The 23,089-nt window shown below is 34.4% G+C and overlaps 1 protein-coding gene across 1 annotated transcript; it reads left to right on the top strand.

Moving 5' to 3' along the window:
- The first annotated feature begins 386 nt into the window (after positions 1-386).
- LOC547581 (glutathione S-transferase GST 12) lies at positions 387-2,132 on the top strand. Its single transcript, NM_001251779.1, has 2 exons — positions 387-715; positions 1,591-2,132. Exons 1-2 carry the CDS (start codon positions 395-397, stop codon positions 1,975-1,977), a joined length of 708 nt encoding a protein of 235 aa, NP_001238708.1. The 5' UTR covers positions 387-394; the 3' UTR covers positions 1,978-2,132.
- Positions 2,133-23,089: the final 20,957 nt, after the last annotated feature.

Here is a 23,089-nt window from a genome sequence, read left to right on the forward strand (position 1 = left end):
TTGCCAATTTAGCTTTTTTCTTGTAATGATATGTATTGGGTAGAGGATTACCCTCACCAGATTCAGTCTTTTTATTTTTGCTGATGTTACAGGACTTATCACTTGAATAATAAGTAAGCATTACACAAATATGCAGTTGACTCACGGAAACCAAACTCTCCTTGGAGTGGAAAAATATATTGTTTTGCTGACTTCACTTAAATTTTGACCAGATCTGAATTAAAACAATTCACATTCACATGGAAAACTTGGGGATCAAGTTTGCTGACATTGGAGTATTATATTCTAACCCCACATGAAAAACTTGGGGATCAAGTTCAAAAAATTTATATAAACACCATCATCAATTCATCATATATCCAATACAAACATAGCAGAGAATTAGTCCATAGCAATGGCAGAGCAAGACAAGGTGATCCTACACGGGATGTGGGCCAGCCCTTATGCCAAGAGGGTGGAATTGGCCCTTAATTTTAAGGGCATACCCTATGAGTATGTTGAAGAAGACTTGAGAAATAAGAGTGATTTGCTTCTAAAGTACAACCCTGTTCACAAGAAGGTTCCTGTACTTGTTCATAATGGAAAGGCCATTGCTGAATCCATGGTGATCCTTGAGTATATTGATGAAACATGGAAAGATGGTCCTAAACTGCTTCCAAGTGATTCTTACAAACGAGCCCAAGCTCGATTCTGGTGTCATTTCATCCAGGATCAGGTAATTAACTTGGCTTCCTTATTAATTATTAGACCATATCATTTCATGTCTTGCTTCCAGAATGTTTTAATGTTAGTATTATTAGATGCTAAGGTTTTAAGTTGTGGTCGCGGTTTTATTGTGTTCTTTGATATTGCAGAAAAATACTGCCTATAAAACTACAATTGTGATCATAGACACTTGAAAACCTTAATGTTTCGGCCAAAATTACAATTATAGACCGTTTCTCAAAACCATGAGTAGATGTATGAAAAAGAAAAATGATAGTATCAATCGCTTTAAAACTCAACAATGAATAAAAAAATTGCTGATTTGAGTTGAGATTTTGTTGACTGAGTTGTGCACGTGGTAACTGGTGTAATATAATTGCTTTGATATCGCACACCAGGTGTTTGGTGAAAGTAGTAAGAGATAACAACAGCAAACTCTTATCCCACTAAGTGAGATCAACGACATGAATCACATGATATCATTCTACACGATAAAAGTAATGAGAGATCGAATGCTAAAAAAGTAGGTGGTATTTCTATTTCACAAATTTTGTTTTTTAACTTGTGATTAAAACTAAACTCAAATGATTTTGAAAAAGTAATATATGCATCTGTGATTTAATTCTCACAAACCAATATGCATGATAAATACGTTTGACTTTTATAATAATTGTTTTAAAAGTTATATTAAAGATTATTTACAATAACTACACTTTTACACTCATGTAAATTAAAGTGTTAGCTATTTTAAGTTTAGTATTCTAACTGGAATATATAGGATTCCCTATTTTGAACTTGGGTAAATCAAACTTCTTGCTTAAACCATACACTCTTAATTTTGTTCTAATGCATGTTTTTTTTTTTCCCTTTAATTTTTCGTTGCAGTTAATGGAGAGCACTTTTCTAGTAGTCAAAACTGATGGAGAAGCACAACAAAAGGCCATTGACCACGTGTATGAGAAACTGAAAGTGCTAGAAGATGGAATGAAGACCTATCTGGGAGAAGGCAATGCTATTATCTCTGGTGTTGAAAACAACTTTGGAATCCTTGACATTGTGTTTTGTGCTTTATATGGTGCCTACAAGGCTCATGAAGAAGTTATTGGCCTCAAGTTCATAGTGCCAGAAAAGTTTCCTGTGTTGTTTTCTTGGTTGATGGCTATTGCTGAGGTTGAAGCTGTGAAAATTGCAACTCCTCCACATGAAAAAACAGTGGGAATTCTTCAGTTGTTCAGGCTGTCTGCACTGAAATCTTCTTCTGCCACAGAATGATATATACTTCAACACTTTAATAGACTGTCCATCGTTTGCTTCTTCTGCGAGTCTTTAGTGTATGTATCTTTCAATAACAGGATGAGTAACACCTGAGTATGTAAAGCGTGATGATATAGAGATATACCTCTATATATCAAATACTCTTCTATAAACACTTCTTTCTTTCCTTATCATGTGATATCGTTTATCATATTTATACTTATCTCTCTTCCTTTTTGTTTTTCTCACTGTTAAATAGCATTCAGTCCACCAACCTTTTTCCGAATGTAAAACATATATATTGTGACAAGATGGTTTTTGTGCTTCAATTTTAATTGATTTTCAGGGTAAAAAAAGAATTTGATATGATAATTAAAATTAATAATTATGGTTCAATTTGAGTTAATTTAAATATAATATAAAATCTGGTTTAATTTAATTTGATATTTTTTAGTTTGTATTGGATTAATTTTAGTGGGTTTTTGCTTTATACTATATTTGTTTTTCTTAAAGATACTTAGCAACTTAACCAAGTAGTTCAGATTCAAATCCTGGTTGATCTTTGGATATGAAATAAATCACGCAGAAACAATTATGGGTCAAACTTGATGTACCTCTCAATCAAACTTTGAATTAGTCAGAGTCTCTTTTCCTTGATAAATCAAATGGTTAAGACAAAATAAATGAAAATTGAATATCTCATTACAATATGTAATTCTCAAAAGTCTAAATTATCTTATATTTTTAGTATTAAGTGTGGTGCCTGAGATTGTCACACTTTTAAATCTTAACATTAGTTTCTTTTTTCTTTTTTTAAAGGAAATCTTAACATTTGTTGCTTTTTGTATTTGCTTAACTGATGATGACTGCCCTAAGAGAAAGACTTTTCCTTTTAAAAGGTGGGATGATCTTATTCTTGAGACAATAAAACCTTAAGATGAGTGCACGACAAGGTCTTAGAACGATTTATTGTAAGACATTGTGTTGGAATAAAAGTGTGAGGTGAAGTCTCACATCAGGTAGGAATGAGAAGGTTAGGAACCATATAAGTGAGGATAAGACTCATAAACTTGAGTATTAAGGTTTTGCGTTAAAGTGTGGTGTTAAGTTCACCTATATGATTGCTCATGACCCATTGGTGTAAATCTATTTGGTGTTTATCCTCCTCGGTTGCACAACAATTGGTATCAGAGTCGATGGTTCAATGTGATGACTAACTCAGACGAGTAAAATGGTGGCGACAAATCCATGGACATGGAGATTACTTGTACTCAAAGCCTTCCTGGCAGCTGAGTCCATGCATAGAGGCTAGGCAGTGGGTCCCACAAGTGTTGTGGCAGTACAAGGTACTAGAGCATGTTGGTGATAATGGCCAGATGAGCCGCAGCAGCCACGATTAAGCTCTAAGGGCAATCATTGAATACTCATGAATTAAAAATGACTTCTGCTTAAGGAGTAGGTTACCATGCGGAAGACACTCACGCTTGAGCGAAGATTGTCGGAATACATATGTTTTGGGTTAAAGTGTGGTGTCAAGTTCACTTATATGATTGTTCTTGTCCCATTGATGTAAATCTCCCAAGTATTTACCCCTCTCAGATGCATAACACAGAGTTAGCCTTCCATCATAGGATTGTGATTATGTTAGAGTAAAGAATGTTTGTATACCCTTTGTAAGTTTTGCTTTAATAAACAAAGAGAATTATTTTTCAAGGTAAAAGGACTAAAATATAGTTAAAGTCTTGAAGATTACACTCACATCATCATGGAAACACTTGCATTTTAACCAAAATTGATTTAAATCAATTCACAATCACATTATATTCTATTCCCACATAGGAAACTTGGGGATCAAGTTCAGAACAATATATATAAACAACCATTGTACTAACATAACATGAACTCCATCATCAATTTATCATATCCAATACAACATACTATAGAGTACAAAGTAAGTCTATAGCAATGGCTAAGCAAAACAAGGTGATCCTACACGGGATGTGTGCCAGCCCTTATGTCAAAAGGGTGGAATTGACCCTTAATTTTAAGGGCATACCCTACAAGTATGTTGAAGAAGACTTGGCAAATATGAGTGATTTACTTCTTAAGTAGAATCTTGATCACAAGAAGGTTCCTGAACTTGTTCATAATAGTTGAATGACTTGAATCCATGGTGATCCTTGAGTATATAAAACATGGAAAGATGGTCCTAAACCACTTTCCTAGTTTCTAGTGATTCCTACAAAGGAGCCCAAGCTCGCTTCTATTGGACTAATTTCATCAAGGATCAGGTATTTAATTATTGACTTAAATATGTTTTTTATTCTTAATAAATATTTTATTTTTGTGTTTGCTTCTTAATAAATCTTTGTTTTGCATTAAGTTCCTAATAAAACAACAATTTTATTTTTGGTCATTGACACTTTTTTTGTTCCTGATAAATTAGCAAATTTTGTGTTTTCTCCCTAATAAATTTGTCCATTTGTTATTAGTTGGGACTAAGACAAAATTCGCTAATTTATTAGGAAACAAATACAAAATTTACTAATTTACGAGGAACTAAAACAAAATGTTAAGGACCAAAAACAAAAGTGTTGTTTTATTAGGGACTCAATGCATAATAAAAATTTATTAAGGAGCAAACACAAAAATCGAATATCATTAGGAATCAAAAACATATTTAAGCTTTAATTATTCAACTATATTCATGTCTTGCTTCCATAATGGTAACCATAGTATTAGTAGATACTAACTAGGTCCAACACAATTGCTAGATAATTGAGTTTCTTAGGTATCAATGTCGATCTTGGACCTTGTCTCGAGGTGTGATGATACAAGACTTATGACTAAAAAGGGCCCAATTTTTTTAAAAAAATTATACTGTTATATAATAATTTTTTAATATTATTTTGTGTTATTTTTATAACCAAATTGAAGTTATTATTTTACTTCACATTTGTCCTCTTTTTGTTCAAATTAAGTTGTGACATGTGATTAATTAAAAGGCACTATCATGTTAGTTGTTAGTTCTTTTTATGTATTACCTTCATAAGTCCATATTAAATGAATTTTTAACTCACATTGACATAAACATGTATTAGATCTATGATAATAGATTTAAAATATTCTTTAAAACATGATTTTAAAGTTTTGTTTTTTTAACAAAATAAGAAACATAAACAAATATTCAGATTATAAAGAAAATAAAACTAAATGTTTGTATATTAATAAAGAACAAAAATATGTAAATTTTAATATTAAATGATATTTTATCAATGGTGGATGATAGCAACCAAATTAGATATTTTTTCAAGAAACAAAATATAAAATAAATTTCAATTGTAAATATAAAATTAATATTTTAAAATATATAAGTAAATTAAAATTATAGAAAAATGTGATGGGTTCCTCATAGGTTTACCCAAATATGATAAAACTCAATCAGGATGGGAAATGGTTTAAAAAATATAAATCTATCTATTTTAAACCTAAACATGTCCTATCTTTTGCATGGATGGAAATGGAGATATTCAACGTACCTCTAATCTATCTCATTGTCAAGCTTATTCTTATATATAAATTTTTTTTATGTAATTTTGTTTAGAATAAATTGAATAATAGATGATTGTTAAGTCTGACAGCGTCCAAGTCATATTGGACTATACCAAACAATTAAATCCCTAAGTTTTTTATGATTAATGAAGTATAAATTTTATATGTTAACCCTTCATGCTTAAGCTACAGGTTTATCTATCTCTATGAGATACAACCAAAAAGCATGACTAAAAAGGCTCCAGACAAAAGCTAAAGTATAAGTCATTGGATGATACTACCTCAGTGTCCAGTTCTAAGAAGACAAGTGTTTTAGCACTTGGCTCATAGTACAAAAGTAATGGAACAGTTACTCGATCCTCAAGTACTGAAAGGAATCATCAGAAAGTAACGTCCATAGGTTCAGGAAGTAATCTGTGCAATAGCACACAAAAGGAAATATTTAAATTGTCTTGTCTTAAGATTCTTAATTCTTTTTGTCTTATGTTGTTAATGTTATTTTCGATTTGTACGATAAAAATCATCTCTGAGTATAAGGCGACACTGGCAAGTTGTACTTCTTTAAAGATATGTTGTAGAAAGTGTTTGTGGCCCCACACACTCTCTCTCTAATCCTCAAGTACTGAAAGGAATCATCAGAAAGTAACGTTCATAGGTTCAGGAAGCAATCTGTGCAATAGCACACAAAAGGAAATATTTAAATTGTCTTGTCTTGACATTCTTAATTCTTTTTGTCTTATGTTGTTAATGTTATTTTCGATTTGTACGTTAAAAATCATCTCTGTGTATAAGGCAACACTGACAAGTTGTACTTCTCTAAAGATATGCTGCAGAAAGTGTTTATGGCCCTCACACTCTCCCTCTTTGCATAGTAATGGCCTCGTGTAAAACGCTAGAGCTATTGACAACAACTAGTTGGGATCTCTCAATGGATCGAAGTTTTGAAGTCTATATAAAGCTTGAAGATGTTTGAGTTAAGGTTGTCGAATCATAAGAGAATAATCTGAGTCAAAATGAACAAAGTGTTGTAATGCTATCAGTCTTATTGGACGAAAGAAACTTGAGTGAATCTTAGCTTTGGTAAGTTAACAAGTTTCATTGTATTCAAGCTTATTGGGCAAACACTCCTTGAGTGATTAGAATACACTTTATATCAAACATATTTGTTTGTGAAAGCCAGGAGTGGATTAGTGATAAAGAATACATGGGTCTTAATCTTAGGGGAAGATTAATGATAAAGAATACTTTGGTTTTAATCTCAGGGGGAGATTAAGGGTAGTGTCAGGAATATCCTAGAGAGTACTCATTGTAACCAAAAGTGCCATAGAGAATACTTGGTTGTAATCAAAGATTTGATTAGTTGAACCCTTCAAGTTTTGAAGGAGAGCTGGACGTATCCCAAGAGTTGGGGTAAACCAATATAAAATTGTTGTGTTTTCTTTACTGCTTCTATATAACTAGTCCATTTCTATAGTTTACTTCTACACTATTGTGTCCAAGTTTTGCAAACTGGTTTTTAACGTACAAAGTGATTTCTAACTCTTTGGACAAATCCTATCATCCATTGATATCTATTTGAGAAAAGTTTTCAAAAGACTAAGTTTTTATCCATCACACTATTCAACCCCCCCTTCCTAGTGTGTTTCAGGTACTTCAATTGGTATCAAGGATTTATCTCTGGATTAAGCTCTCGACAGAGTAAAGGAAAGAAAATTCTTGAAATGATGGAAGAAGGATTTGTTGTGAACAAGCCTCCCATGTTCAAGGGAGCCAGCTATGACTACTGGAAGGAAAGAATGATTGGCTTCTTTGAATCCACTCACGTTGATAAGTGGGATGTTGTAGAAAAGGACAATCATATTCCTTTAAATGCTCAGAAGAACGAGATCCCCGGGAACAAATAGATAGATGATTATAAGTCCATATTTCTTCTTAATTCATGCGAAAGGAACATTTTGTTGTGTACTCTATCACAAGAAGAATATTCCAAAGTTCACATCTTTAGAAGCACCAAACAGGTGTAAGATACCTTAGCCATTACCTAAAAAGGGTCCTTAGAGGTAAAACGTAACAAGTTGAGCCTTCTAACACATAAGTATAAACTCATTAGTATAGAAGATGGAGAAGATATCCAAACCATGTTTCAACGCTTCCAAACCATTTTGAACGAGCTTCACTCTCTAGGTAGACATTATGATAATTATGATCACATTGATAAAATCTTACGAAGTTTATCTCGAAAGTGGAAACCTCAAGTTACAACATTAATAACCATCCAAAATCTAGATTCAATGACTCTTGAAGAGCTCATTAAAATTCTTAAAGTCCATCAGCAAGAGCTTGCTCAAGGTGAAAGAACAAAGAAATGGAAGTCATTAGCCCTTAGGGTTCAAAGACCAAAACATAACTTTGCATCCAAAGAGTCATCTTCCAAAGCCCTTATTATTAATGATGCTTCAGGAGAAGAATCTAAGGATGATGACTTTGATGAAGAAGATGACGAGCTAAGTCTGATCACCGGGGCATTACTGGACGAAAAGGTATCCTGTGGACCAAAAATCCTTCTTAAGGATTTTCAAGACTTGGCAGAAAAGATGAAATCCTCAACCACAACTCTTGAAAATTCAGAAAAAGAGAACAAGGAAATGCTTAAACAAAAGCTCTTACTTCAAAAAGAATGCATGCTTGCTAATAATGAGCTTGATTAGTTGAAAAAGGAAGAAATTAGATCTCTGGATGAAATGTCAGCATTATAAAAAGATTTCTTCTGATTTAAACTATAAGCTTTGAGAATGTGAGGTCTTGAAGGAACTACCTCCTGAGATTGAAAAACTTTATAATAAGATAGAAACCTTGAGAGATAACCTAGGAAAATTTGTTAGTGGTCATAAAGCTCTTAATAAAATTATTTAGGTGCAAAGAAACCCTAAAGATAAATCTAGCCATGGTTTCAAAGGCAAAAAGGTTGTGCATGGTGAAGAAGTAACTGTTTGTTATTTCTATGGAAAAGGGGATCATGAAACTCATAAGTGCAAGAACCTCTCTGAAAAGGGGAACCCATCAAAGGGTCCGTGCAGTGCTTACCAAAACCTACAAGATAACCAGGAAAAAGACCCAAAATGATTTAGGTACCTAAGAATAAAATAATTCTCGTTGCAGACCTCTTTGATAGCAAGAAAGAAACACTAGTCATGGTACCTGGACAGTGGTTGCTCATGACACTGTTGGATCAAGTGGCCTTAGAATAATTAAGAAGGGGGGTTGAATTAATTATTAATGTGTCTTGACTAATTAAAAATATAACCTTCTTAATGTTACTAGATTCAATTAGGCTTTTACTACAAAGTTAAGAAAGTAAAGAACAGAAACAGAAACTTAACCAAAAGTAAAAGCGGCAGTTAAAAGTACACAACGGAAATTAAAGAGTGTAGGGAAGAAGAAGACAAACACAAGATTTATACTGGTTCGGTCACAAACTATGCCTACATCCAGTCCCCAAGCAACCTGCGGTTCTTGAGATTTCTTTCAACCTTGTAAAATCCTTTATAAGCCAAAGATCCATAAGGGATGTACCCTCCCTTGTTCTCTTTGAAAAAACCAAGTGGATGTACCCTCTACTTGAACTGATCCACAAGAGATGTACCCTCTCTTGTTCTCAGTATAACAATCCCCAAGTAGATGTACCCTCCAATGTGTTGGGACAAAGAATTCTCAGGCGGTTAGTCCTTTGAAATCTTTTGTTTAAGGGGAAGGGAAAAATCAAAAGAATTCTCAAGCGGTTAGTCCTTTGAATCTTTTGGAAGAAAGAAAAGAGACAAAAAATAATTCAGGCGGTTAGTCCTTCTATTTTTTTGGCAAAGGGAGAAGAGAGAAAAAGATGAATAACACAAGTTTTTGAACAATGAACTTTTCTTGGAAGAGAAAGTGTTGAACAAAAACTTTTAGAAAGATGAAGAGAAATGAATTAGAAAGTTCTGTAGAAAGTGTTGAAGGATGTTATGAAATTCATGCCATGGTCACATATTTATTATCTCTTGATGACTCAAGTTAAAGTTTAGGACTCTTGGTAATTTCTTTAAAACTAGTCACCCTTTAAAAATTGTGACTCTTTTGAAAACTAGTCACTTAAAAAGTTGTGACTTTTAAAAAAAAACTTTAGAAACAAGTCACTTGAAGAATTGTGACTTTTAGAAATTTATTTTTCGAAATCAGTCACTGGTAATCGATTACCATCAAGGTGTAATCGATTACACATCAATAGATATGACTCCTCATGTTTAAATTTGAAAATTAAAACGTTTAGAAACACTGGTAATCGATTACAAGTATTGTGTAATCGATTACACAAATTTAAAATGATTTGAAAATGTTTAAACACAAGTTGTGACTCTTGAAATTTGAAATCTAACATTTTAAAACACTGGTAATCGATTACATGCTCATGGTAATCGATTCATGTAATCGATTACAGCTTTGTAAACCAGTTTTGAAAACAATGTTGGCTACTAGCAATCGATTACTACCTTCTGGTAATCGATTACCAGAAAGTAAAACTCTTTGGTAATGATTTTGTGAAAACTTCTTGTGCTACTCAATGTTTTGAAAAACTTTTTTAGTACTTATCTTGACTAAGTTTTCTCTTGATTCTTGATCTTGATTTTATCCTTGAATCTTGATTCTTGAAACTTGATTCTTGAATCTTTGGAATTTGCTTAACTCTTGATTCTTTGGCATCATCTAAGCCCTATGCCTGGTGGGGTGGTCACTTTCGGAGGGAATTGGAAAGGTTTGATAACTGGTGTAAGTAAAGTCTATATTCCTCCATATCTTCCTATTGATAATGTTTTACTTGTTAAAGGGTTAAAGCATAATCTACTAAGCATAATTCAATTATGTGATAATGGATACAATGTCACTTTTAACATGGATATGTGTATCATCCAGAACAAGGACAACCCTTCACTCTTTTTGCTAAGAGACAAGGAAATTTTTGTAAGATTAAACTTGGTGATCTATCCAGTCAAAAGGTGTCATGCTTACTTTTAGTCAAAGAACATCATTGGGTATGGTATAAGAAGTTTGGTCATGCTAGCTTGAGGTTGATCTCAAAGCTTCAAAGACATTGTCTCGTAAAAGGACTTCCAAAGTTTTCATATCAAGATGATTCTCTTTGTGAAACTTTTCAGAAAGGGAAACAAGTAAAAATTTATTTTAAATCTAAAAATGGGTTTTCCACTTCTAGGCCTTTAGAGCTCTTACACCTTGACTTGTTTGGACCAACAAGGACTGCATCCCTCTCGGGATGCAAATATGGTCTAGTCATAGTGGACGATTACACTAGATGGACATGGGTCAAGTTTCTAACCCACAAGGATGAGTCTTTTGGTACCTTTTATAAATTATAGAAAAAGATTCAAAATGAAAAAGACATTTGTATCTCTTCAATCAGGAATGATCATGGAGGATAGTTCGAAAAAGATCTTTTTGAAAAATTATGTGAGGAGAATGATATTCACAATAGTTTTTCCACTCCAAGAACACCATAACAAAATGGAGTTGTTGAAAGGAAAAATAGATCTCTTCAAGAAATGACTAGAACCATGCTTATAGATCACTCAACTCCCAAACACTTTTGGGCTGAAGCAATAAACACTGCTTATTATTTACAGAACAAATATATGGCCAATCTTAAAGAAGACTCCTTATGGATTGTGGAAGGGACATAAGCCCAACATCTCTTATTTCCACCCATTTGGATGTCAATGTTTCATTTTAAACACCAAGGATAACCGTGGAAAGTTTGACTCCATATGTGATTATGGAATCTTACTTGGATACTCTAAATCGTTCAAGGCATATAAAGTGTATAACTCTAGAACCTTGATTGTGGAATATGCTATTCATGTAAGATTTAATGACAATAAGCGTAACACTACAATGTTAGAGTTGGATGAGTCCTTTGCAGAGATGAAAATAGAAAACATCGTCAAGTTTGTTGTTGCGTCTAGTTAAGACAAACTTGCATCCAATGCACCAATGGACAATCAACCTGAAGAAGTCAGAGAACCAACTGGACGCTTGCTGAGGAAACATCATTCAGAGTCCCAGATCCTTGGTGATCCTAAGGACAAAGTCCAGACAAGGAACTCTCTCAAGCATACAACTCTATTTTTCCGAGATTAAGCCAAAACACATAGATGATGTTATGTTTGATAAATAATGGGTCAAAGAAATGCAAGAAGAGCTGGACTAGTTTCAGAAGAATGATGTCTAGAAGCTTGAAGAACTAACCAAAAGGCAAATCTATTGTTGGAGCAAAGTGGGTGTTCAGAAACAAGCTGGACGAAATAGGTAAAGTTGTGAGGAACAAGGCTAGGCTTGTAGCCAAAGGTTACTCACAAAAGAAAGGTGTAGATTATATTGAAACTTTTGCTCATGTTGATCGTCTAGAGGAAATACGCATTTTATTACCCTTTCCTACTCATCATGGTATGATGTTGTATCAAATGCACGTAAAAAGCATGTTCCTTAATGGATTTATCAAGGAAGAGGTCTATGTGGAACAACCCCTTGGGTTTTAGTGGTTTATCTACCCTCATCATGTTTTCAAACTTAATAAAGCTTTGTATGGTTTAAAGAAAACTCCTCGAGCTTGGTATGAAAAATTAAGCTCATTTTTAACTGAAAATGGCTTTATTAGAGTAAAGGTAGATACTACTCTATTTCGTAAAGATTATGGAAGTCAATTCTTGATCGTCTAGATATATGTGGATGATATCATATTTGGTGCTACTAATGACTCTTTGGGCGATGATTTTTCCAAGCTTATGCAGGTAAAGTTTGAGATGAGTATGATAGGAGAATTGGAATTGTTCCTTGGACTTTAAATCAAGCAAATAGAGGAAGGCATATACATACATCAAACCAAGTATGTGAAGAAACTTCTGAAGAAGTTTAAGATGGACGATGCAAAGCAAATGAAAACGCCTATTCATCCAACCACTATACTTGGACTGGACGAAGAATCAAAACAGGTGGACGAAAAGACATATAGAGGAATAATAGGATCTCTTTTCTATCTCACTGCATCTAGACCTAACATTATCTTCAATGTATGCCTCTGTGCCAAATTACAAACAAAACCAAGGGAAGGTCATATATCTGCTATTAAACGCATATTTAGATATTTGATTGGAACTCCTAACCTTGGTCTATGCTTTAAGAGAGAAAAGGAACATAGGTTGCTTGGTTGCTGTGATGTGGATTTTGCTAGAAATAAAGTGGAAAGAAAAAACACCAATAGAGGTTGTCACTTCATTGGTGGATGCTTAGTTTCTTGGACGAGCACGAAACAAGGGACAATAGCTCTCTTGATAGCAGAGACAAAGTATATATCAATTGCAAGTTGTTGTTCTCAAGTCTTGTGGATCAAACATCAGCTTAAGGATTACAACTTATTTCAGAGGCAATTTCCTATCCTTTGTGATAATACTATTGCCATAGATCTTTCTAAAAATCTCATCATGCATTCATGTGCCAAACACATAAAAAAACACATCACTTCATAAGGGATCACGTTCAGAAGGGTACTATAGAATTATAGTTTGTATCCACAGAAGATCAGTTTGCTGATTTATTTACAGAACCCCTTACTGAGGATAGGATAATCTCTTTAAGAGAAAGGCTTGGCATATTCCATGTGGAATGAAGTTTCAAATCCATGTGTGAAATCTTAACACACCACTAAGCGTCTAGAGGACCTATCGTCCAATGAGCTTAGTCAGTATTGATGCACAACAAACATGCATCCAATATATGGACTGTGACCCTAGACACAAGTTTAGTAAAACATATCATTTTGAGTGTACTTGTGATGAGTCACCTAAAGCAAGTTGAATCTTTTTTGAAAAAGCCCACATCTTTTCAACTCCCCCTTATGATCAGTTTCTCTCTTTTCACCCCAAACATTTAACTGTCACCATCATTCATCATTACAATATTTCACTATCAAAACCTTTTGTAAACTTTTCACATTCTCTCTCTCAGAAACCTCTCTGCATCCTAACCTCTCTTCCCTCAGACACTCAGAAACTTCCTAAAACCCTAAAAATGGCCAAGAAACAAAACCAACCCTGAGATGTCCAAGCCACACCTGACTTTTGAAACAACACTCCCTCTGCATCCTCAGAGGACGATTCTCCTGTTCAGATCAACAAACTTGCACCCGTGACTATCCTTGCTATGAAAGTCACAATGAAGGACAAGGAACCAGGAGTTCATATTAAACACTTCTTCGATATCATCTCACTGGAAAACGCTGGCTATGCCATCAAAGTTTATCTCATGTTGTGTGACATTCACCACTTCTTTGAAGACCACAAGATGGTGGTGCCTGAACTTATCAGGGAGTTTTGGAGGGCTGCCAAAATCTACAAAAACGAAGACAGTGGAGGATACTTTGCTGGAAAAGTACTAGGGATACCAATGAAGTTGCCTGTTAAAACTATCACTCAAGCAATTGGTTGCGAGCGTCACGAAACCAAGTTCATGAACAACTGGGGATATGAACTTGAAGACCACATTGGGAACTCCGTGTGAGGACCCTACTTGGCAAAGACCCCAAGGTGATATGGAACACTACTAAGCAAGGCCAAAATCTTTTAGTGGATAGTCAACAAGGAAATTATTCACAAACAGGGCTCAAAGTATTTCTTATCCAAATGGAGGGCACTCCCTTTGACTTACGCCAAATTCTCTTCAACTATTTTGCAACTAAAGTGATGAAGGACAAGAGCATTAGGAAAGACATCTACCATAGTGTCATCCTCATTAAGGTATTTGAAGTCCATGGAGTAATGAGGAAGTTCATGTATGAGACATTTGTAGATGTGCAAGATCAAATCTACCTGGACGAGTTGTTTATACCAAAGCAAAAAAGCTTCAGTCAAGAGAACATCTCCAAAATGAGATTGGCAAATGTTGGCTAGTTCCAACAAACACCCCAAGTGGATGATTCCATACTTTCTGAACTTCATCAGAAGTTTGGAGTCAACACTGGGCGGGACGACCAGCTGGACGCAGTTTGGGAGAAAGTTGTTGAAGAAGAAAGAGTGGACGCAGATGAAGCCATTGCTCAAGCTGAGTAGAGAACCAAGAAGAGTATGGACACACCTTCGTCCAAGGTTGCACCCGCTCAATAGCATCCACCTCCCACTCTCGCTGCTCCCAAGGAAACAAATGCCACGACTCATGTGTCCAAACACCAACACCTAAGAAGCAAAAGCCTTTATCCACTTCTAAACTCCTTAGGGCACTCAGTGAGATTGAGGATGAGGACAATAGGCCTTTGGTCTTCAGGAAACACAACGCTACACCACCTTTAGATGAGACCTGTGTGCCTCATGTGAAGAAGGTGAAACCAACACAGAAGGTTCTTCCTTCTTCTTCTCAACCCCGTGCTAGCAAACGAGAAAAGAGAGGAGCTCAAAGACCCAAGCGCCCAAAGGGTGAAAAATCTTCAATTGCCAATGATACTGCCGATGACCCTCCCCCAACTGACATTCAACCTGTTCGACATCAAATTTCAACTGTTTAACAGTTTGAACACAGTCTTTAATGCACCGAGACTTTTCATCTTAAGAAAAAGAAGAGAACTGAGTCCACTGCCAATATGGATGATGAAGTTCATTATGAAGCACCCCCATCACCCATCCACCTTGATCGCTTCCAACATCAAGGTCCACCTACCATCGACCCCAACCTAACCAATGAAGATATTGCACGATTGTGTTTTCTAGTGGTCTTTCTTTCTGAGAATGCTTACAACATTCAAAGAAGATTGGATGCGAAATTCCAATCTCCGGTGGATTGGATGCAATTTCCATTGGACATTGAAGAAGAAGTAGTCACTTACCCTCCGTCCATGCATACATATTTACAAGTTGCATCTTCCTCTATTGAGATGGATCCACCAACAGGGATTGAAGTTCTTCCTCCACCATCATGGAAGAGACTTCAACCCAAGGTATCCAAGCCTTCATCCACTGCGGCTCAACATATGAATGTTTACAAGATTCCATCAGGGGCCTGTAGAGAAAAGGTAACATATGATAAGGATATCATTGGATGGTTTCGCAAGATTGACGCCCAACAAATTGATCCATCATGTGATAATTTCCTACTGCCTTTTTTGTGTCTAAAGCACACCCCATTATTCACTCCTATGTACAAGTTTTTTCCATTAGTCTATGGTCAGCAAACCCTTCCTCTGACTAAGGATGACATATATAATGTTAGGATGATTATGATGCAATGCGAGTTGATTGATAAGTGGTCAAATTATCCTCTTGGTATTCACATCAGACCCACCACTACCATTAAGTTCATGCTCGATCGCAATGCTCTGAGGTTTCCACCATTGGACCTTAGGAAGAAGAAAGTCAAGTTTCCTCCCCACAAAAAGCCTATGCCTCATCCAGACCTAAAGGACAATGTTTCCTTACGTCCAATTCCTTATGATTGGAGCAAGTACTTTATAAATGATGTTGCTAAGAAGATTGTTGCTTTGAAGTTGGACGCTAAGTTTGATCAAAATGATGCCATGCTCTTTGATTTTGAAGACATGTATGAAATCTCTTATCTTGCATCCACTTTAGAATATGACAAGGAAGACACCTCCAATCATACGTGTATCGTGCAGATCTTGCATCCAGCCAAGATTTATAGATTCAGTGATTGGAAGATGTGCTTCCTAAGGCAAGAAGAAGATAATGAGTCCTATCAACACCTCATCCATGATACTCTTGATCTTCGCTCTCGGTTTGTCTTTGACTTGTACAAGTATTCTAAAGCTGTAACAACAAGAGTCATTGTAACTGCTTGGGCATAGTTTCCTGCACTTAAAAAGCATCAATTCTCTCTTGATCAGAATCCTTGGGTACCAGGTCAAGGAAAGGGGTTGAACCTTAGAGGAAACAAGACAAACGAAACTTCCAACTGATGGAGATGCAGAATGAGGATAAAGCCAAACAACAGTAGGAGAAGATTGAATATAGAGAATTGTTGAAGCTATGTTGGTTGAAGTTACTTCACAACCTCTACAGATCATTGAAGATGCACTCGCAACTGTCAACATTTCCAATACTCCTCGTGAGGTGACTCCCTTGACCACCTTTGCTTCAACTGGTGTGTTTGAAGAGAGGATACAAGAACTGTTGCGCCTTCAATAGGCCAACCTGAAAGAAACTATGGAAAGAAGGTTTCTTGTTTGAATGCATGAAACTAATATGTTGATCAAGAACACCCTGGAGTCCTCACTCAAGTCCTTCAATGATTTTGTTCTTTTTAAAATGAGTATGCTTATGCCACAAAGGTTGCCTCCATCCATCCAACCACCACCAACCATTGTTGTACAATCTCATCCTAAGGTTCTTGCACCCATCATTGTTGATCCAGTGCTTGCGCCTCTGCCTTCGCTACCAAAGCCACCACCATCTATCCCTTAACCTCTGTCCATTGAAGGTTGACCATGATGTTCAAAGTCATTTCCTTTTTCTCTTCAAACCCGTGTCTTTTGATGATGACAAAGAGGGATAAAGTAGAATAAAGATTTTGATTTATAAAACACTTGTTCTCATCTGAATTTTTAATAAAACAAGTGTTCTAGTGGTCACATATGTGTGTTTTCATGTTTTTTAATCTCCCTACACATATGCTATGCATGCTCTGATTAATACATATTCTCTTATACATGCATAAGGTAATGAACTCAAGGAGAGTCTTATTTATCCTCACATAATCTGCTCATTCATTATGATAACATATTTGCTCTGATTATGAAATATTTGCTTTGATTATGTCTTTGAAAGATCTCTTTATGTTATGATGCTTAACAAGTTTCTTGTATATCGAAGTTATATTCTTCAGATACACAAACAAAGAGTAAGTGGTGTGTGATAGTAAATTCTAAACTCTTTTGATACTATTAACGTTTTAATTACTGTAGGATTTACGTCAACTAAGTGTAACTGAATCCCAATTGTAGTACTAAACTAAAGCTCTAGTCGTCACCCAAGGAAATAATGCAAGGTTGAATATTCAAATTAAAAACTTTCATACAAAGATATTTTTGTGTTTTTATATTTTAGACTACCTAAAACTAAAACTAATCAAAACAGAAAATAAAAGATATATTTTTATAGAGAGATTAATGTGCTAAAAATTTAATAACAGAAATTAAAAGAAAATGTAAGAAGTTACTTGTTGACGATATAATAATTATAGACGAAAACAATAATGTTCAGATGTTAAGATTGTACACGGAATCCCTATATTTGCTGCAATTCCTCACACTTCTACGCCATTACATCATTCATCCTCAATTCACTAATGTATTCTATCCCTAATCCCTTAGGTGATAGATCCTAAATCACTTGCCTTGATTCCCAATTCCTTGGCAAACCGACACAAGCAATCAACATTACCGTTTAGGAATTAGCGAGGCTTAACTAAGATTATTTTATCCCTATAGATAATCCCAATTAAGTATCCGATTCAATTTGGGTTTCAACAAGATTTGCCAAAGTGTACACTAATTCCTAGAATCATCTATGAGGTGTGCAGGCTCACAAAGCATCAAATATAGAAGGTAAATAATGAACTCAAACAATATATTAATGTGATAAAATTACATCAAATAGGGTTCAATCCCTTTTTCTCCTAGCTAAGAAAGAAACTAGCCACTCATAAAATACAAGAAGAGAAAAGAGAAGAAGGTTTTTCAGTGAATGGTGGTGTGTAGAGATGTGTTTTTTTTGCTATTGTCTATGTCTCTCTATTTATAGAATCATAGATGCATTTAATAGAGGCAAATAATCTCCTTAACTTACAAAATAATAATTTGAACAAGGAAATTATCTCTTCAGCCAATATAATTTGTTTTAACTATTTCAATTATCTTCCAAGTGATTCTCTTCATTTATCTCTAAGCTATATCTCCATAATTATCTCTATTTTGAATTAATTTAGTTTTTGGACTCACTGTTTGGTGTACTTCTCTGTTTGAACTAGCTTGAGTGGCCTATAACTCGCTTGAGCGAGGCTACCTTGTAAAATTGCTCTATTTATTTGTAAAAACTCACAAAATCATATTAAAAACTTCTAAAATCGTAATTCATATCTACAATATATTAAAAATTGGAAACATAACAAATTTGATTCAAAACAAGGCCTAAAGTATTAAATAAATGTCTTAAATTGCATATGAAAATATGATAAATTTGACGCTTATCAGATACCTTGATCTTAATTTCTTCATCTTATCCTTTTTGGTATAAAAACTTATATTGTTTGTCATCATAAAAAGGGAGAGATTGTTAGTTTGGATGCGTCCAAGTCATATTGGACTGCACTAAAATATAAAATCCCAAAGGTGTTGATGATTAACAAAGTATAAATTTTATATGATAACCCTTCATGCTTAAGCTATATGTTTATCTATCTCTAAGAGATACAAGCAGAGCATGAGTAAAAAGGTTGTGGAGAATAGCTAAAGTATCAACCATTAGACAATATTGCCTCAACGTCTAGTTCTAAGAAGACAAGTGATTCAACACTTGGCTCATAGTACAAAAGCAATGGAATAGTTACTCGACCCTTAAGTACTTAAAGGAATCATTAGAAAGTAACTTCCATAGATTCAGTAAGCAATTTGTATCATAGCGCACAGAAGGGAAGATTTAAATTATCTTGTATTGAAATTCTTAATTCCTTTTGTCTAATGTTGTTAACATTATTTATTATTTGTACGCTGAAAGTTAGCTCTAAGCACAAGGCAACATTGGCAAGCTGTACTTCTTTGGAGATATGTTGCAGAAAGAGTTTGTGCCCCCCCCCCCCACACTCTTTCTCTCTACACATTAATGGCCTCGTGTAAAACACCAAAGCTATTAGACAATGGCTAGTTGGGATCTCTCAATGGATCGAAGCTTTGAAGTCTATATAAAGCTTGAATATGTTTCTGTTAAGGTTGTTGAATCATAAGAGAATAATTTGAGTCAAAATGAGCAAAGTGTTGTGACGTTGTCCACCCTCTAATCTTTCCTTGTTTTCCTGATCTTTGGTCTACAAACTACTATAGCACCTAAGCCATACAAAGACGTAACAGTGTGATATATATAGTAGATGCATGTTTAGTTTTCAGGTGAAAAAATACTTATGAGGCAAATATAATTTTGTTAAAGGATTATAACCCATATTTTTTACTTTCATTTTATTTTTATCTATTGAATTTACATTGAAATTACTTGCATAAAATTTTTAGCTTTAATCCGAACATGCACATATACCTTCCCACTCCAGCTAAAATCGTTATTTTCCCACCAATATATGATAACCCAACCTTCCTCCCAGTTATTATTATTATTATTATTTTTTTTGCATTCGTGCATCATAAATACATAAACAAGGATTCACTACCCACACTACTACAAAAAAGACTTTCTAAGCCAGTTAATTTACACTTTCCATGACGATTTTGAACCATTGTTGACTTTCCGCGATGATTTTTAAACGATCTTAGAATCTCAGTTTTTGGATCGGTTGTCTCAGAAATAGTCTTAGAATGTGTTTTTTATTAAAAAAAAACCTAAAAAATTGAGGATTTGAAGATGATTTATCAAAAAATCATCTTAGAAACTCTACTTTCTAAGAGGGTTTTTTTAGAAAACTTTCTAAGACGGTTTTTCCATAAGATCGATATTGTTTTTTTTTTAATGTTCATTTTGTTTTTTCTAATGCCTTTTTAGTTGCAAATCAGACGTGAATCATATGATTCCAATGAAATATAGGTACACAAGACAAATTTACTAAAGTAGTGAATCTACTCAGGCATGGATTCACATATACAATGGGGGGGGGGGGGGGGCAAGTGATGGTTGCCCCCACTAACTTTTTAACATTAAATATATCTATAAATTGTTATTATAATTTTAAATGCAGTAAAAATTCATAATATTAATTTGTGCCATAAATCTACTCATAGTTTAATTATTCTCTCTCTCTCAATTAGACATTCACAATATTATCTCTCTTGTTTCATTAGGACTTGCATTTTATACACTTTTCCCGTAAGGCTGCAACTACCAATGCAATCATTTCAAACTACCTTTCTTTTATGTCTGTACTTGAATTTTTTAACTGTCAATCCTTTTCAATCAACCTTGTTTTATCTCTCTCTTTACATTGTATTTCAGTGGTTAGAAATGGGATTCATATAAAAAATAATCTCATATCATATCTCAATGAAATTAGAACTCCCAAATTAAAGATTGACCCTAAACAGAAGTTACTAATGGAAAAATTAGGCAACATAGAAAGATGAAGTATACAGACAATAGGGGTACATAAAATATAAGCACAACCCACTATTTCAAAAAAAAATTAAAAACTATGTCTAGCACCATAATTTGGTTTTATAAAAAAATATGTACTACATTGAGTATCATGGAATGTACATGTAAGTCATATTGTTATAAACTTTTGTAGGACCATTCAACATTATGTAATCCATTATAACCTTGGCACATGTTCCAGGTCCACCACCAATTTCATATATTTGATTGCAAATTAAAGGATTGTATCAACTACTAATTGAAGTAATAAAAAGTAACAGCTTGGGTAAATAAGAAAAGTTTATGATGCTTTCTACATTATTATAAAAAAGAAAATATGAGGCTTACATAGATAATAAAAATGAATGAAACAAACTTATATAGAACTAAAACATTATCTAATAATGGTTTAGTGAAAAATAGCAGGATAATGCAGGGCTCTCATAAACTGAGTTGTTGGATGAAGAGACAAATTTAGATTGGGGAAAAAGGCCAGATGAACCTACACAAGAAACAATGATCAAATGCAACAAGATTGCAATACACTTACTTTTAAAGGCACAAAGAAATTTGCAGTGTGCATGATGGCTTCAGCAATAGCACGAGCATACTAAGGCTACAAAAGTAAATATACAAATAAATAAACATAAAAGAGCTAAAACATTGCATTGACACATGATTTAGAATTTTTGAAAATAAATATATTATTTAAGATTCTACAGATGTTTCAAGCATCAGAAAGTAATTTCATTATAATTTGATGTGCTTACCAAAAATATTGTACAAATTCTGAAAATTGCACGCCAAAGTTCCCATGTCCAATATGAGCCTAATTTTGCATTTAGATTCCAATGATGAATTAGGTGAACTGCACATGTAGGGTGAATTTGGTAGGTGATACATAGGGTTGCTTAGAGAATTTTGTAACTATAATTTCAACATCCAATTATTCCTTGTGGGTTTTGTAGTTGTTGGGAATTGAATTCAGACTTGGTCCTTCAATACTATTGTTTGTGTGATGCCTAACTTAATTTTTCTTCTCACTATCAATTTTAACTTAGATTTCTTTAATGTTAACCTACAAATTCAAATATCTCATTATGTAGCCAAACAGGATAAAATATCCATTTTCTTGAAAACCTAGTCAATTCTTGCCAAGACTTTCCCTAAATGCATCCATCTTAACACCCTAAATTTGTAGGTAATGCTGACAGCCCTAAAACAGACACCAATTGATCTTTAAATCAATATTTATTGTTTGCAGCCCTCTCTTGACAATAAGGTTGAGCTTGGCCACAATAATATCTCATAAAGATTAAAAGTTCATGGAAACTATAAATTGTTGATTAAATAAAACATAACAATTTTCTTCATAGCAAACTAAGAACCATAAAAATCACATTTTGAGTCATATTATTGATCTTATATATTAAGGACTAGAAATTTTTTTATCCCATAAAGTGTACCTTAAAAAGTTCCATTGGTGTAAACCATAAAAATTACCTAACAAGAGGACTTGAGCAGAACAATCAAACATTTCTCCCCCACCTCAAAGAAATACCTCTAGTCAACCACAAGCTAATACTTCATGCAACTTGAAATAATATATGCAAATAATGATTCTCAATTCACTTTATAACATTTTCTCAACATAATCGCAAAATCATCCTTCTCTCTTCTTCTCTTCCAAACACTCAAACAAAACCTTCTAATTATACAAACATAACGTTCCCCATTATTTCTACCAACCTACCCTTCATTCCATTTACGTTTAACAACAACACCAACTCACAACAAACAAGAAGTGTTCATAGGGGTAAACTAGCCAACACATTAATTAATTAACCAAGAAATAGATGAAGGAAGAAAGTTTGTTACCTAACATTGATGTAACAAGTTTGGGAACCAAGACCTCGTTGATGTTCCTAATGGCGTTAAGAACTCACTTTCCACTGTAAATGCTATTGTCCTTGTCCCTCAACTCCAACGCCTCATAAATCCCCATGGACACACCGCTTGGCACCGCTAATCGTAAAATCCTGTCTACCACTAGATCCACCTCCATCACCGGGTTCCTGCGGCTTCACCGACTTCATCTTACACTTCCTCACCCCCATAACCGTTGTGGTGGCAGCGTGCACGATAAGTAAGCGTCGTAGGCTCCTCCTCACAGGGACACTTTGTGGGGA

The sequence above is a fragment of the Glycine max genome, chromosome 6 (assembly GCF_000004515.6).
Source record: "Glycine max cultivar Williams 82 chromosome 6, Glycine_max_v4.0, whole genome shotgun sequence".
In the NCBI taxonomy this organism is placed as follows: Eukaryota; Viridiplantae; Streptophyta; class Magnoliopsida; order Fabales; family Fabaceae; genus Glycine; species Glycine max.